At 38.2% G+C, this 14,971-nt stretch overlaps 1 protein-coding gene across 2 annotated transcripts in view; it reads left to right on the plus strand.

The window, feature by feature from the left end:
• slc39a11 (solute carrier family 39, member 11) overlaps nt 1–14,971 on the plus strand; it is a 72,817-nt gene that overhangs the window by 38,489 nt on the left and 19,357 nt on the right. Inside the window, exon 5 of one of the 2 annotated variants that reach the window (XM_086064562.1) lies at nt 406–541. In XM_086064562.1, the coding sequence (XP_085920688.1) occupies nt 406–541 (136 nt within the window). The remainder of the gene's footprint in view (nt 1–405; nt 542–14,971) is intronic. The other variant, XM_086064563.1, reaches the window with a different exon arrangement.

The following is a 14,971-nucleotide window of genomic DNA, read 5'->3' on the forward strand; positions in this document are numbered from 1 at the left end:
AAACTGTTTTAAGGACACAACGTTGGAATGAATGTCGCACGGCTGAAAGCACACATGCAATTCCCTGCACACTCATTACTTCATGCCCGAGCAAATTTACTCTCCTGTTTTTCTTCTTTTGTGTCACATTCATGACTTCAGCCTTCTCTTATGCTTCATTGCTACTTGCCCACACAATAATCAGAGAGCCACAAATGCAACTAGGACTTAAATATTTCAACATCATTAGTATGTTAGTATTATTTCTTTTATCATCCTTTTGATAAGTGAACAAACATGTTAGATCTTTTTGCTGGTTGATTCTTCTTGGAAAATGATCAAATATGTAGTTATGATGGCATTAACATGCAGTTTTATAATTCATCTTCATCTTATACCTGTATGTACATTTCCGTTTGTCCGCAGGGTGTATCAGCTGACCCCAACATTGCCTTGGCCCTTGCGTCGGAATCCAAGATAGTCAAAGGGAAAGAGGACGAGCAGTTTCATCCATTTTCTGAATCTCAAGCCATCAAGTTAGGTAGAGCTGGACTTCCTACAGGCAAGCCACCCTTCATATACCCACCCCCTAAAAAGAGCATCATCATCATCATCATTGAATAAGCATGTGATGCTGTTAACACATTTGTCACAGTCTTCTCTGATGGCTTCTTTCCTTTTAATATTCTTACTTTTCTGATCTTTGTGATCTCTGAGATCCTATCCTGAGACTGAGTTGGTGTCCTAACATTGTAGTCGTCAGTTATGGGTTTTGGCTTTCAACATCCATATAAAATGTCACATTATTATAATGCTTGTTATTAAGGCAAGGAAAGGCAAGGCAGCTTTATTTTGTATAGCGTATTTCATACATAAGTAACTCAATGTGCTTCACATGATTTAAAGTACAACATTGACAAGAAATAGCTATTTAAAAAATATAAATTAAAAACAGCTTACTAAAATGACTAAAAAAACATTCAGTGCAAAAAAACCCGAATACATCCAGCACATTATATTTTAGATTTGTCAAAAGACAGCATAGAATGTGCATGCTAAACAACAGTTAGCTTTATATAATGATCTAAATACATGTTGTCAGGTAAGAGCTTGTGTCTCTAGCACTCAGAAATCATAGCTGTGCAAAATACGGCATAATAATAATAATTATCGAGCCAGACAGTCTAAAAGGGGCGAAAGCTTTTTCTTGGATGGTGAAAAAAACAGCAGTTGTGTCTATTCAGAATAGATTTGAAGTGACATCACATATGCTTTCAGAGTGACAGCTAAAATGCTCTTTAGTTTAGTGGAGGGGGAACCTTAGAAAGGGAATGAAAGCAGGTAGTGTTTAGCCAAATGTAAATTGAAAAAGGTTGTGTGAAGTACAAGCACAATCCTTTCGACCAAAACACCCACTAACTGTGGCCAGCAGATGGCAGCATTGCATCTCTTTTCAATTGGCTCGCGGTAGTATGAAATTACAATGAAACATTGACAAATCTGATGAAATAGAACGTTTTCAAGGATGACGTGAATGATAAAAGCCTTTGTCACACTAAATCTAATTCACAGAGCATCACTAAACAAAAAATATTAGTGTCAAAGTCACTGTTGTGCAGAAAATGTATCTTGTCTCAAAAAGCTAATTTTCTCCTTATCTTTTCAATTTTCGCTTAATTGTCACTCAAATTGCCTATTTTCAAATGGTGATTTGATTACCAAAAAACGGAATAAGGTAGAAGGCTGGCACTGTCTGGGTTGTTTTTTGGATAACGTGTGGCAATAAAATTAGTGTATTGACTTTGGATTAACTTTCATATATTAACATATATGAAGTTTAATTAACTGAATTAATTCAACTTAATATATTTACTTTAGATTAACTTAATTCAATCGTGTGTTACCACTGGAAGCAGTTTTATTAAGTTGTTCATCAATTCTGTTTAATCTTAAATAGGTTCAACAGTTCTCTTTTTAGAGTGTTGATCTAGTCTTTCCTCTAGGAAAAACAAATTTCAGTAGAAGGGGGCAGGCCAACTTTGGTTTGTGAAAAATCGGTAGATTTTTTTTTCCCACGTCGTGCCCGTAGTGGCAGGCCCGACAAATTAACTTGTCAAGGGAGGGGGGGTCGGTGGTGTTTGCAGGACTCTACACTAACTTTTTTAAACAATTTTTTTCAGTTGGTCGCACTGCACAGGATTTGGTCGCACCATTTTTGGGAGGTGCAGCATGGCCATATTTGCTGATGTTCAATCGTCTTAATTTGCATACCGTAGGTTTATATGACGTAAAAATTGATAGTGACTCAAGATATATTTGCAACATATTTTACTGTAACAAGGACCGTCTGCAGCGGCTGACAAAACAAGTCAATTATTTTATATAACTTTAAAAGAAAACATTGAGGAGAAAAAATGCTTTTCTTTTATGTGAACATTATTTTGTTCAACACAGTCCAGCTCTTATACTGAGGTCTTCTAACCATCTTCCCATTGGGAAAACCGCACAATTGACATTGATGCTCAGATGACTGGTGAAAAAATACTGCTATACTATGACTCTGAATATTATTCTTCTTCAGTGTTTGCCTGCTGTTGAAAGGGGACTAATGTCACTCCAGTTTTTGGTGGCAAATGTTATAAGAATTATATATAAGAAAGGAAGGTTTATTCTTTATTTTTTATTCATTTACATATCAACCACTAAAATGGGGAATGGAAGCCTAGTTATTAGATTAGGTATTGTAAACATAAGTGACTAAGGCCCCGTCCAGCCGAAAGCAAAGCCGGCATCGTTCCTCAAACAAATCTCGTGCACACAGAAGCATCTCAAGACTTCCGTGTGTCTAAAAGAAGACGCTGAGAACATTTAACAGCTGTAATGTATATGCCAAGTCTGGAGTGGCGCTGTAGCGCAGCCGCAAGGAGTTAACGCAAAGCGTGGAAGAAAAATCGGCAAAGAAGACACTTTTTTTTTCTAACTTTATTGCAATCTACAGAACAAACATGGCTTTGCATGTATCAAAACAACATGAAAAAGATGAACACAGTAGAAGTGACAATGGCGGCTGATTCAAGTACAACACCGCTTGTTGAACGTGGGAATAAAGAAGCTAAATATTTTGCTGCAAAAGCATAAACAAGCTAAGGAGGCTGCGCAAAACGACTACGACACGGCTATCCGCCATTGTTGTTGACAGACTGACAGTTCGCGCGCAGTCACGCGAGAATTGGGACACACGTCATCAATCTGCTGACATTGCGTCATCATCGAGCTGCGACCATTACGTCATCACTGGAGGAGTATCCTGCATATGGTGTCCAGACGGACGCGTACGGGGCGCGTTTTGAAATCTTTCCACTCTGGAGCCCAATTTCAAAAGTGATCGGTTTCAAGCTCCGATACCGCGCCGTCATGTGGACGAACGGCTTGAACGGTAAGAAACTACAATGAAACTGGCTTTCGTGTGGACGGGGCCTAGATGTACCTTTGATTGTAATTAGGTAAAATAGCAAATTGATTTCACCCCCATCATTCCTCTGGATATAAGTCAGCTTTTAGAGATTGATAAAAAGCCCACATTGTTTACATATTTGCAATTTTTAACGTATTCTTTCTGTGTGAGTATGAAATGTCCGTATGCATTTGAATGCATCGCACGTCTCTCGAGACGTCAATGTTTGCATTCCAATAACGGCTAACTGCTAACGGAGCAGACTTGTATCATAAAATGACGGCATAATTAAATAGCGGTTTCTTGTTGTCCTTATTTAGCGATTGAATCTGATTTCGGGATGGCGTTGTGTCGTCGAGAGTTGCTCCACCACATGGGGGGGGGGGGGGTGGACAGCCACGAAATATTGTGGACCGTAACAACGAGTCAAGTTAGAAGACACGCCAACCCTACTGCATTGACGTCCATGTATTAGTTGGTAGACATTTATTTTGGTTGGCCTTCAGCAGGCAGCGCGTGGTGCCTATTTTGACTCACCCTTGCACTTGATCCAAATGAGTTATGGCTCAAAGATCCGTTACACTACTATTTAAAACGTGCACTTACACCCAGCGAACGGAACGGATGATTTTATTATGATATTTTTTTAACCAGCAAAAACTGTAAAGTTGACGCGTTTGTGGCTGTCTGGTCGCCTTTTTCACCATCCGTCCAGTGTAACACTGCGTGGCTGCTCTCCTCTCCAGCCCCCAACTGCTTCAATCTGAAATTTAAAGGAGATTTAGGAATGGCGGGGCGTCGCCGCTGAATGAATAGAACGGAATCGCTGCGAATGTATCATATCAAATTTTCAGTCATTTCAGTTGGTTTATATGTCAATTGACAGGAAATTCTAAATTCTATTGTTTGTTTATTGCTTCAAGGATTAATGTTGCCTTCAAATTTGAACAAGGTTGTGTATTTTTTTTTCTTCTGTGCCCTAGTTTTTGGATTTGCTTTTAATTGTCTTAGTTTAATTTACTCTGCCCTGTAAAGTGTCCTTGAGTGTCATAAAAGGCGCTGATAAATTAAATGTATTATTATTTTAATGTAAACCACTATTCCTCACTATTCTTTTACGCTCCCCTTCGCATCAGCTACATCTAAATCCCCAAATTGATTCTGACTGTTCCAACAGGCCTGTTGCAAATATCCACTTAACTTAACTCAAAGGCACCTCACCGAGTTGCCACCTGCGCTGCAAAATCAAGCCGACTGCCGGCCTGCCGCAGGTTATTGCAACAAGTGCTGATGACTCTCTTTGCCATAAACACAATTTAAATCAGAGCGGATCAAGCGTTTGAAAGTTCTGCAGCATTGTCGCCTCGCTTTGTATGCTGACAGCCACAGGGAGGAATGCTCATGAGACCCTCAGGGTTCACATTGTCAGCAATGATTCCCATCTGTGTGCTACATTCACACTGTTGGCGAGACGAGTAAATGTGAGACGGTAGATACAATTTTATTCTGCAGAATTATTGGTTCTTGTCCCGAGGTGGGTTCTCATTATGAATGACTTTTAATTAGTTATTGCTGTTTCCTATAATTATACTATAATGAGCTTAGTTCTGCTGGAAGGATGAAAAGAATGCATGCACATAGTTGTTGAAAACTGAATTGTTTGTGAATTTTAAATAGTCACATATTTAAAAACCAAATGAATAAATCATAACCATTATACATACCGGTAATCAAATATATATACACAAGCATTTTTAGTATAGTCCCAACATTTTTTCAAAGCCTCTGTATTTACATCCATGTCTTAATTGTTGGTTGCCTTAATGATTTACCCTACCGTCTTCAGAGTATTCTTCACTTCTATTTTTTCTGCTTTTGATTTCATATGTTCAATTCTCTCTTTACATTTTGGAAGTTTCTTTGTGTGTTTTCATTTCAGCAAGATGATTGGTGGCAAATCTGACCTTATTTCATGTTGACTTCTGACTCTATGTGTGTGTGTTGTTTTAGGGATGTAAAGGTTTTCTGTCTCAACTCTAAGCTTTTTTTCAGCCATCACAGAAGAATAACCAAATATCCGGTCATTTCGTTATTAAATGTGTGGTATATGAATGTGGTTTGTGTTGCCTACAATTGTTATCTATATGGCTTTTCATATCAATTCACTTTCTGCTCTTCTTTTTAGAGAAAGGACAGGGAAGTCCGGTCCTCGACAGCCCCTGTGCTGCCTGTTTTATAGATGTCTTCTTCCTCCGACACACTTGATTCATGTGATCGTCAGCAAGGTCTGTAGAAGCCTGTTAACGATCCTGATCATCGCCAGGTGTGTTGGTGGAGGAAAACATTTAAACTGGCAGCGAGGACCGAAGTTCCCTACCCATTTTAGAGGCTCTTAGTCCTAAAAAATATAAATCTGAATAACCTACTTAATTCACTTGGTATAATTAACCACAGGAGTCATTGTATGACTCAGGTTTATAAGTCAACAACACTTGTGCTTTTTTCTTTTCGTTAAAGTGACTGAACGCTTCTATGATGCCAACAACCGTGTTTCCATAATTTCCGGTGGGGAAAGTTACATTTTACAACTTAACAAATCAAACATCCCACTGTTGCTGCAGCCAACGTTTTCCTGTCAAGGCTTCTTAACCAATCAGACTTTATAGTTTGTCCCATTCTGGTATACTTTATGTTGGAACAAAGATGCAGCGCCAAGAATTTTAACCCTCCCATTTGGACAGAATATATGGTCCTGGTGTCTGCATATCAAGTGAAGTACTAAAGAACTAGGCACTCTACAGAATATGAATGACCGTGATTCATCTTCCACACTTGAATTACTTCCTTTTGTACAAGCCCTTGGGCAAAAACTGCTGTCAACCACTTGAGCCATCTTTTCGAAAAGAGTAGGAGATGATGCACCAGTTTTGATCAGAGCAAAGCTTGAATGCATTTTGCCATCCATATCATGCATAAGTCGATCATATTTTAAAGTATTTGAAGTTCAAAATGAGCTATACCCCATCTGTATTTGGGGTTCTTAACCTTGTTGGAGGTACTGAACCCCACCCATTTCCTATGTGCATTCAGTCACTTATTTCAAATTCAAGACAAAGGAAGAGGGTTTGTTTACTGATGAATAAAATGCTTGCCACCAATCCCAAATTATATCTGTCACTGTGAATCCATTTGATTTTGTCTGCAACTGATTTATTCAATCAAGGTAACATAATGACTCAGTTTTCAGTTAGTTTTAGATTCACGCTATAAAAAATCTACTCCCTGCAGTCATGGTTCACATCGGTTCATAACAATAACAATTGACTCCTATTAGGCCTGAAATGACAGCGAGGAGGGGGTTTGATCATGGTGAGCTGCTATAGAGGTAGACCAAAGGGGTAAACATTAAGCACTCCCAACAACTAAGCTCAGACTTTAACCTTTTGTATTATTTATATCACTGTGTTTGCTTCTGTTTCACACTTATCTCCATTCTGGAGCAAACACACATTTTATAAAATCTTTTCATGTACCGTACTTTTTCTTCAACTTTTGGAATGATTCATTCTCCAATGATGGAAGTTTAAAAATATGGAGCCATGGATCAATTGTATTGATGATTTATTGAGTCTTGATTAGGTTAATTGGTTGGCAGATTATGGCCCTTCAAACATCGGCCAAAAATAATCGTCAATTGGCCGATGTTTGCTGATTGGTTTACCTTTATGCAGTCTAACTGTTTAAAGCTGCTGTACACAAGCAATTCTAGTCTCATTATTTATTACGCATAAATCTATTCCATAACTTTGTATCCTGTCAGTAAATATATATAATTACATTTGCGCCACGCAATGCATTCTGGGAACCGGAAAAAAAACGTTATCTGGTTAACATTATATTTACAGTTGACCCCCACTATTTGCGGAGAATAGGGACTAGGCCGGCCCGCGAATAGCGAAAATCTGCGTATAATTGACGCCCATTAAAATGCAATAGAGTGGGGGGAATAATATTTTATGCATAATATATATTTTTGAATTAATTGGCTGATTAATCGGTCATCTGCATTTTCCTTTCTGACAAAAATCGGCCTTAAAAAGTCCAGATCGGTCAGGCCCTTGTCTTTAATTGGGGCTGAACAATTGATCAAATTCAAATTGTCATTGCAATGTGGTAAAATGCAATTTTCATATCCCAAATGTTGCAATTTTGGGGGGGTTGACTCCTACATTTTGTTGTTTTATACATATATATATCTTTTATATATATATATTTTTTTTTTTTTTGTTTTTTTTTTTTTGTATGTATGTATTTATTCATATGGGCAGGGGTGTCGAACCCATTTTTTGTCGCAGGCCACTTTGTAGTTACAGTCCATCCAGCATTCCAGCATCCCGGAAGTTGACATGTAGAATTTTGTGAAAAAGTGAACATTTAAAAGACTGAAAGTAGCCTATGTCTAACCTAAAAGGCCAAAACATTGGCAGTATGTATAAAACGGCTGATATTGTTTATTGTTACACAGATTAATTTTTTGCTTGTTTGTTAAAAAGAGATGGGAAGAGAACCCTGGAAAAGTAATTGCATATTAATTTGCAATCGCATTATTAAAGAGGGAAAAAAACGCCATTTCATTATTTTATAAATTGTTCGGTCTTAGTGTTGAAGTAAATAAGGTATACTGGTATAGTATAACTCTATAACTTGGTTTCATCTACCGAGGTCACAGTTGCCTGGCAACATTGGTCAATAAGCTCATGAAGTATTGGTCGTTTACTGGCACCATTATTTCCCCTAATACTTGTCATTTTGTCACTGTCTGTCTCTCACAAAAGCAGCTGGTGTGTCACTTGGGGCCCCGTTTGGTAGTCGCTAGGTGTTTAACAATTCATTTTACACTACAATACATCAAGTTGATGGCTCCGTTGTCACATATTGTACACTTTCAGCCTTCAGAATGGCTTACAGATGATAAAATTACATATCATGTCCATACTTATGTTAACTATTGACACACTTTAAATGTTAAGTTAATAAGTAACTATCTTATTGATCTGCAGACAATTTCAGTCTGTTTCTTAATTGGTAGAAAAAAAAGAAATGGATTTCTCAGGAGATCAGTTAGTGATAGAAATAGAATTTAGCAGAATTAGTAGCAAAAAACAAACACTTTTTTGGTGCATATCTTTCAAGTTACTAGGCAGCTTTATGTTGTTTTATGAATTTATTGAAAATGATGAGGTGGCATTAATGCTTTTAAATGATAGGATACAAAGGTGCCCTAATATAGTAGCCTTTTCAACACACATGCTGTCATGTTTTTTGGAGTGCATCACTTCCCTTTGAAATTGTTGTGTGGCTTTGATGGAGATGGACGAGACTGAAAGAGACTAATTGCGGTGTTCAATTGGGTCCTCTTTTACCCGAAATTGCTAATTACGCAAAAAGCTATAAAACACTCCAGCAGGTATTAATGCGAAGCAATTATTGTCAACAACAGAATTTTTCACTTTTTCCTCTTTCAGAGAAAGAAATATAATTGACAGATTTTCACATAATGAATCCAATGCTACAGTAGCAGCAGAGTGCCCTATTAGCCAAACACTTTATCCTTTAATGCCACTAGGTGTAGGCAGCATGGGCATGTTTGTCTTTTGCCTTGTGATCGATTGCCGATCATCCTAGGGGTCAGTCTAGTGTTAATTTCGTCAACCAAATCTAAAGAAAAATTATTTTGTCAACATACATTTTTCACCGGACTAAAACTAGACTAGATTAGACTAAAACCCCCATTAATAAACAAAAACTGGAACTAAATCGGTATGCATTTCCGTCGACGAATGAAAACTTCACTTGATATAAACTGCATGACTAAAATCTATGGACATTTTAGTTCATGCACATAAACGAGACGAAAACACATGGGACAGACAGGAGGTGGATTCATGCTGAAAGGTATAAAGAAAAAAGAAGTAAATTACAGTCATAATTTAACATTAATCCAACGGCTATACCGTTCCAACAATAATGTCAATCTGACCGCTAACTAATGCTGGCTAACTTACTAGCTCATAGCATGGAGCCATAGTAGCCACTTGTTGATCTACTGTAATTGTGTGTGAAGTTGTTTTTCATCAAAAAGATGAGAGAAAATTTTATGTGAAATAGTTTTAAATCCGAAATGTTGAGCATAATCTGCTGACGAAAAAAATACAGCAGTTAAATGATCGTCCTGACTAAAACTAGACTAAAACGTTGACAGTTTTTCTTGACTAAAACTAGGCGAATACAATTATTTTCTTAGACAAAAAAAAAGACTAAAATGCTAGATTTATAGTCATATAAAAAGGGGATGAGTTTAAAGTGAAATTAAAAATGGTGGATAAAATTAACACTAGTGCAGTCTGTTTTCACTATTGCCTCACAAAATTTATTAGACTTGGCTACAAATATCAAAATTTGGTGGACTGTAGCTCTTGAACCCCTACTCCGATTGACCTGAAATTTGAGATTCAGTGTTGTGCTATCACTAGCAAAAAGTACACCGAGTTTCATTAAAATCCAAATATTCTTGGTTTAATTTTCAAATTTTTGGGGTGATTTGACATGGAACGACACTGTCAGAATGATACATTCAAATATTGATAATTAATGTAATAGCATCATTCTTGCATGGCTCCCAATTTTCATCTTCATGGCTTTAAAAATGACTATTTACATTTAATAATTTTTTTTTGTAATTGTTGTTTTATCTGTTTGGATGTAGATGTGAAGATATGAATAGAGAACAGTACATTTAAAGAGATCAGTTGGGACAACAACAAAAAAAAAAGAGAGAGAGAGACCAGTGTGAACAAATGAGCCTTCAGTTACATCATGGACCAAACTTTACCCAGCTGAGGTTCCCATCCTTACATGAGAAGGGGGCTTCTTTGTCTTTCCAAAGCAACTCTCAATTTGTGGATATTTAATGCCTCTGAGCGAATAAGTAGTTGCCAATGGCTTTGCGGCTTTGCTCTTGGACAGTTGATCAGAAACTGTAAGGCTTTGGCTCATCTCCATTCCTTTTGTCTCTTCTCGTATTTCTCACCGTAGCGTTACTGGGGTGGACCCATTAGTTTCCCCCTATATTTTATTTTTTCAGCTCACCATGGCGTTTGGACAGTTGGACTCTTGCACCATTGTGGGAACAGTTTCTTGTTCCAACATGACAGCGCCTCAGTGAAAAGCGCAAGATCCAATTGGAGCTTGGTGTTGATGAACTTGACTGGCCTTCTCTAACTCATATCCACCTTGTCTACCTTCACTGGGAGAATATTGAGACGTTCTCATGCCAGCTGTGAGACATACAGACCGATTAATCGCTTATAATCGGCCGATTATTGGCCTTCAAACACGGGCCAAAACAATCGGCCAATTGGGCCGAATGGTCAATTATTTTCCCCTTAAAACCTTATAGAAGAAAACCGAAGTTTCCGATGCTGTGAAAGTACGCTGAATGCACCATTTTGTTTGCGTAGCATTAGCAACTAGCAAGTGTGTAGCATATGTTATTCTGGTTATTCTGTTGTCCCTAAGCGTCCTTTGACATCCCAGTTGGAGTTAACTGCAAAACTTTTTACATTACATCCACTGTATATTTAAATACAAAACAAGCTTCATTTTTAAAACATCGTTAGCCTAGCAAAGCAAAGAGAGGATCCCATTCAAAAGTTAGCATAGACTTTGGGAATGTTTTTCCTTTTAATAACAAATATACGCACACGAATGCTGTGGGAACACATACCCAAAGGTGACATAATACTACGCAAAGGCACAAATTCTTCCCAATGTGTGAAAAATGAATTATTTTAATGTAATTCAATCGCAACTTTCTTCTGTATTCACATTAAGTGTGTACGTCATGGATGCACAGCACCACACTGCCCCCAAGATGCCAAAACGCATAGGGACAGTCGGTATTTGTTCTTACAGTTTTTTCAGTTGCTATTATTTTTGTTTCTTCTATTCTTATTTCACTTCCTTATTGTTTTATTTTGTCATTGTCTTTTCAAGTTATATTTAAGGTTGATATTTCAAATATTGAAAGGCTTTCTTTTCTCAAAATTCAGGGATGCAAACATCCAAGGATTTTATTTTATTTTATTTTTTGTCTTACCACACATTTCCACATGACATGGCACGAAATACAATCCCCGAAGTCCCAGGTTAGCCCTCTAAGTCCCAAGACTTGTGAAGATAACACAAGATAAAAATGTATGAAATGTTAATGCTTTACAGCAGTTGTAAAGAAGTAAGAATGGTTTAATTATTGACACATACTTTTACAATTTTTTGATAAGGTCATACTATGGACTATGTCATTCAAAGCAGAGAACCTTAATAGCGAAAGTTTGTGCGTAAGTGACACCCATTGAAATTGAATTGGGGAGGGAGGGTAATTTTATGCATTATATATATTTTTTAATAATCGGCAAATTAATCTGTATTTTTTTCTGCCAAAAATCTGTATCGGCATTGGCTTAAAAAAAAATGCTTAGTGGTCAGGCCCTAGTCTCAAATAAAGCCTCCTCCCAGATAGCCCTAAAAACAAGAAAATATCATAGTAAGACCAACTAGCTTGTTTACCTAACTTTTGCTAGTCCAATCCCCCACTTTGGAATGATTTGGTTCGTTTTCACAAACTAAAAATTCCAAGCCTCCCACAATGCAACCCAATAATAACCCACGTGACATAGCGCTCTTCTCTTACTGACCATGTAAACAATAAGAAGTTGTTTGCTGCACCGGCAGGGAGTGATAAGCGAACAAAGCATGCTGCAACAGAACAGTGCGGCAGAAAATAGCGACGGTGACGGCGGTGAGAGCATTTCAATCAGACCTCTCATTATCCCGTTTCCTGCCAATACCATCGCTATTGTTGCACTACTGCCCACACACCATCGCAGAATACAAAGAGTAGCCAGTTGTGTAGCTGTATAGGGTAAAAACGTGCACACTCATATGGAGACTGCTGCGTCTATTCCCTTTTTAATTGTAATAATATGCGAGGTTCGCTGTATCTAACCGTGTCGCTTTGTGTCCGTCTTTGAGTGGCAGACTCTTTAGCAGCACCATCCACAGCATAGGAATGTCTGGTAGCTCCACAGCTGCTGATAATGTCACTGATCACTGCGGGATTAAACAGGATGAATGGGAGTTGCCAAAACAAATCTGGAGTTAATGCATCTTTTATTCTGATTTTGGTAGCTCTGCTGTCGTTTTTCTCCCTTTTTCTTTTGACATGAGTGATACTGGGCTTATTGGGTTGCAATCTATATGGCCTTTTTACAACAACCTCGGCAGGTTGTTGTAAAAAGGAAAACTAGATATATTTACTGAAATTGACAATAATAACTGTATTAACTAAAAAGTAGGGCTGGATGATTATTATTTGCCCTCATAGGGGGCAGTGTGGTGCCTTGCATCCATGGTGTACACACTAACAATGAGAACAGAAGAAAGTTACGATTGAATTCTATTAAAATTACTAGTTCTCACAAATTGGGAAGAATTTGTGCCTTTGAGTAGTTTTATCTTACCTGTGGGTGTCATGTTTCAGTATTGTAGGGGTTGGGGTTTTGTTTATTTCGGGTGTGTTTGTCTGTGATTGGTGTTTGTCATGTGTTCCTGAGTTCATCCGTCTCATTATGTCTGATCACGTCCACTTGTGTGTCTCTTCCCTTCCCATTGTGTGGGACCAAGCAGTGCCCTCAGCCTATTGTGTTCCCGATTAGTGTTGGTATATTCAGGCCCTGTCCACACGAAAGCCAGTTTCAATGTATCCTCACAAGTTTCTTACCGTTTAAGCCGTTCGTCCACATGACGGCGCGGTTTCGGAGCTTGAAACCGATCACTTTTTAAACCGGGCTCCAGAGTAGGAAGATTTCACACGGATACGCGTCCGTCTGGACACCATGTGCAGGATACTCCTCCAGTGATGACGTAATGGTCGCAGCTCGATGACGACGCAATGTCATCAGATTGATGACGTGTGCCCCAATTCTCGCGTGACTGCGCGCGAACCGTCAGTCTGTCAACAACAATGGCGGATAGCCGTGTCGTAGTTTTTGCGCTGCCTCCGTAGCTTGCTTATGCTTTTGCAGCAAAATATTTTTGTTTCTTAATTCGTTCAACAAGCGGTGTTGTACTTGAATCACCCGCCATTCTCACTTCTCCTGTGTACTTCTTTTTCATGTTGTTTCGATACATGCAAAGCCATGTTTGTTCTGTCGATTGCAATAAAGTTAGAAAAAAAAGTTTGTCTTCTTCGCTGATTTTTCTTCTACGCTTTCCGTTATCTCCCTGTGGCTGCGCTACAGCGCCACTCCAGACGTGGCATATACATTACAGCCGTTAAACGTCCTGAGCATTTTCTTTTGGACACATGAAAGTCTTGAGATGCTTCTGTGTGTACGAGATTTGTTTGAGGAACGAAGCCGGCTTTGCTTCCGTCTGGATGGGGCCTTAGTATGTTGTGCCGTTTGTGTAGCATTGTCTATGTCAACGTTACGTGTGGGAGTTTGTGATTCTCGTCGCGTCAAGCTCAGCCCTCGTCACTAGTGATGGCAAAACGAGGCTTTCTGAAGCTCTGAACCTTTTTTGAACCACTGTGTCATAAAATGGTTGACTACCCGAAGCTTTATTCAGTACCCTTGGGTGACCTCTAGTGTCAGTAGGGATAATTGTGCATTTAGGTTTATCATCCAAAATAAATATGTGACACGCTTCTTTTGAAAATAAATAAATAAAACAGTAAAATAATAATACAAATAAATAAAACAATGAAACCTAACCTCGCAATTTTTAATGTGGCAGTTACTCAAATGACTTGGCAATGCCATTGTGTTTTATGGATTTGTAATTTGTACCCCATCGCAGAAATTACACCCATGAAGCAACACTTAAAAAAATCAATAAAATGACTTTGATTGTGCCCTGCGATTGGCTGGCAACCAATTCAGGATGTACTCCGCCTACTGCCCGAAGCCAGCTGGGTTAGGCTCCAGCGACCCTTGTGAGGACAAGCGGTTAAGAAAATGGATGGACGGATGGATGGATGGATGGATTAATGGATGGACTTTGATTGTCATTCATATTTTCTTTGAGACTGTGCTTGGTGTATACTGAGTGGTTATAGTTGACATTGTGCACTGCTTAGTGCACCGAATGCTTCAGTAACTCAAGTTGTTTTTATTGAGGAACATTTTCTGCACAGAAGGGCCCAGTCGAGTTTTTTATTTTTTTTTAAAACATTTTTTAAACAACTTCCCCAGATGATGCATAATATGTCGCTGGCAAAAATGCGTATGTTAAAGTGCACTTGTATAAATTATTAGGTTTATACATTTCCTTTTGTTGAAATACATTACCTTATCATTTTATCAACATAAAACGAATAAGGGGTAGGACTAGATACGTTTTTAACTTCCTCCTACCCCCTTTTGAACATATAAACTCTTTTCTTCCTATTCTTGTTTTCTTTTTACTTCAATTTAT

Source organism: Leptonotus elevatus, chromosome 20 (genome assembly GCF_054856555.1).
Source record: "Leptonotus elevatus isolate MCC_2025b chromosome 20, RoL_Lele_1.0, whole genome shotgun sequence".
Classification (NCBI taxonomy): domain Eukaryota; kingdom Metazoa; phylum Chordata; class Actinopteri; order Syngnathiformes; family Syngnathidae; genus Leptonotus; species Leptonotus elevatus.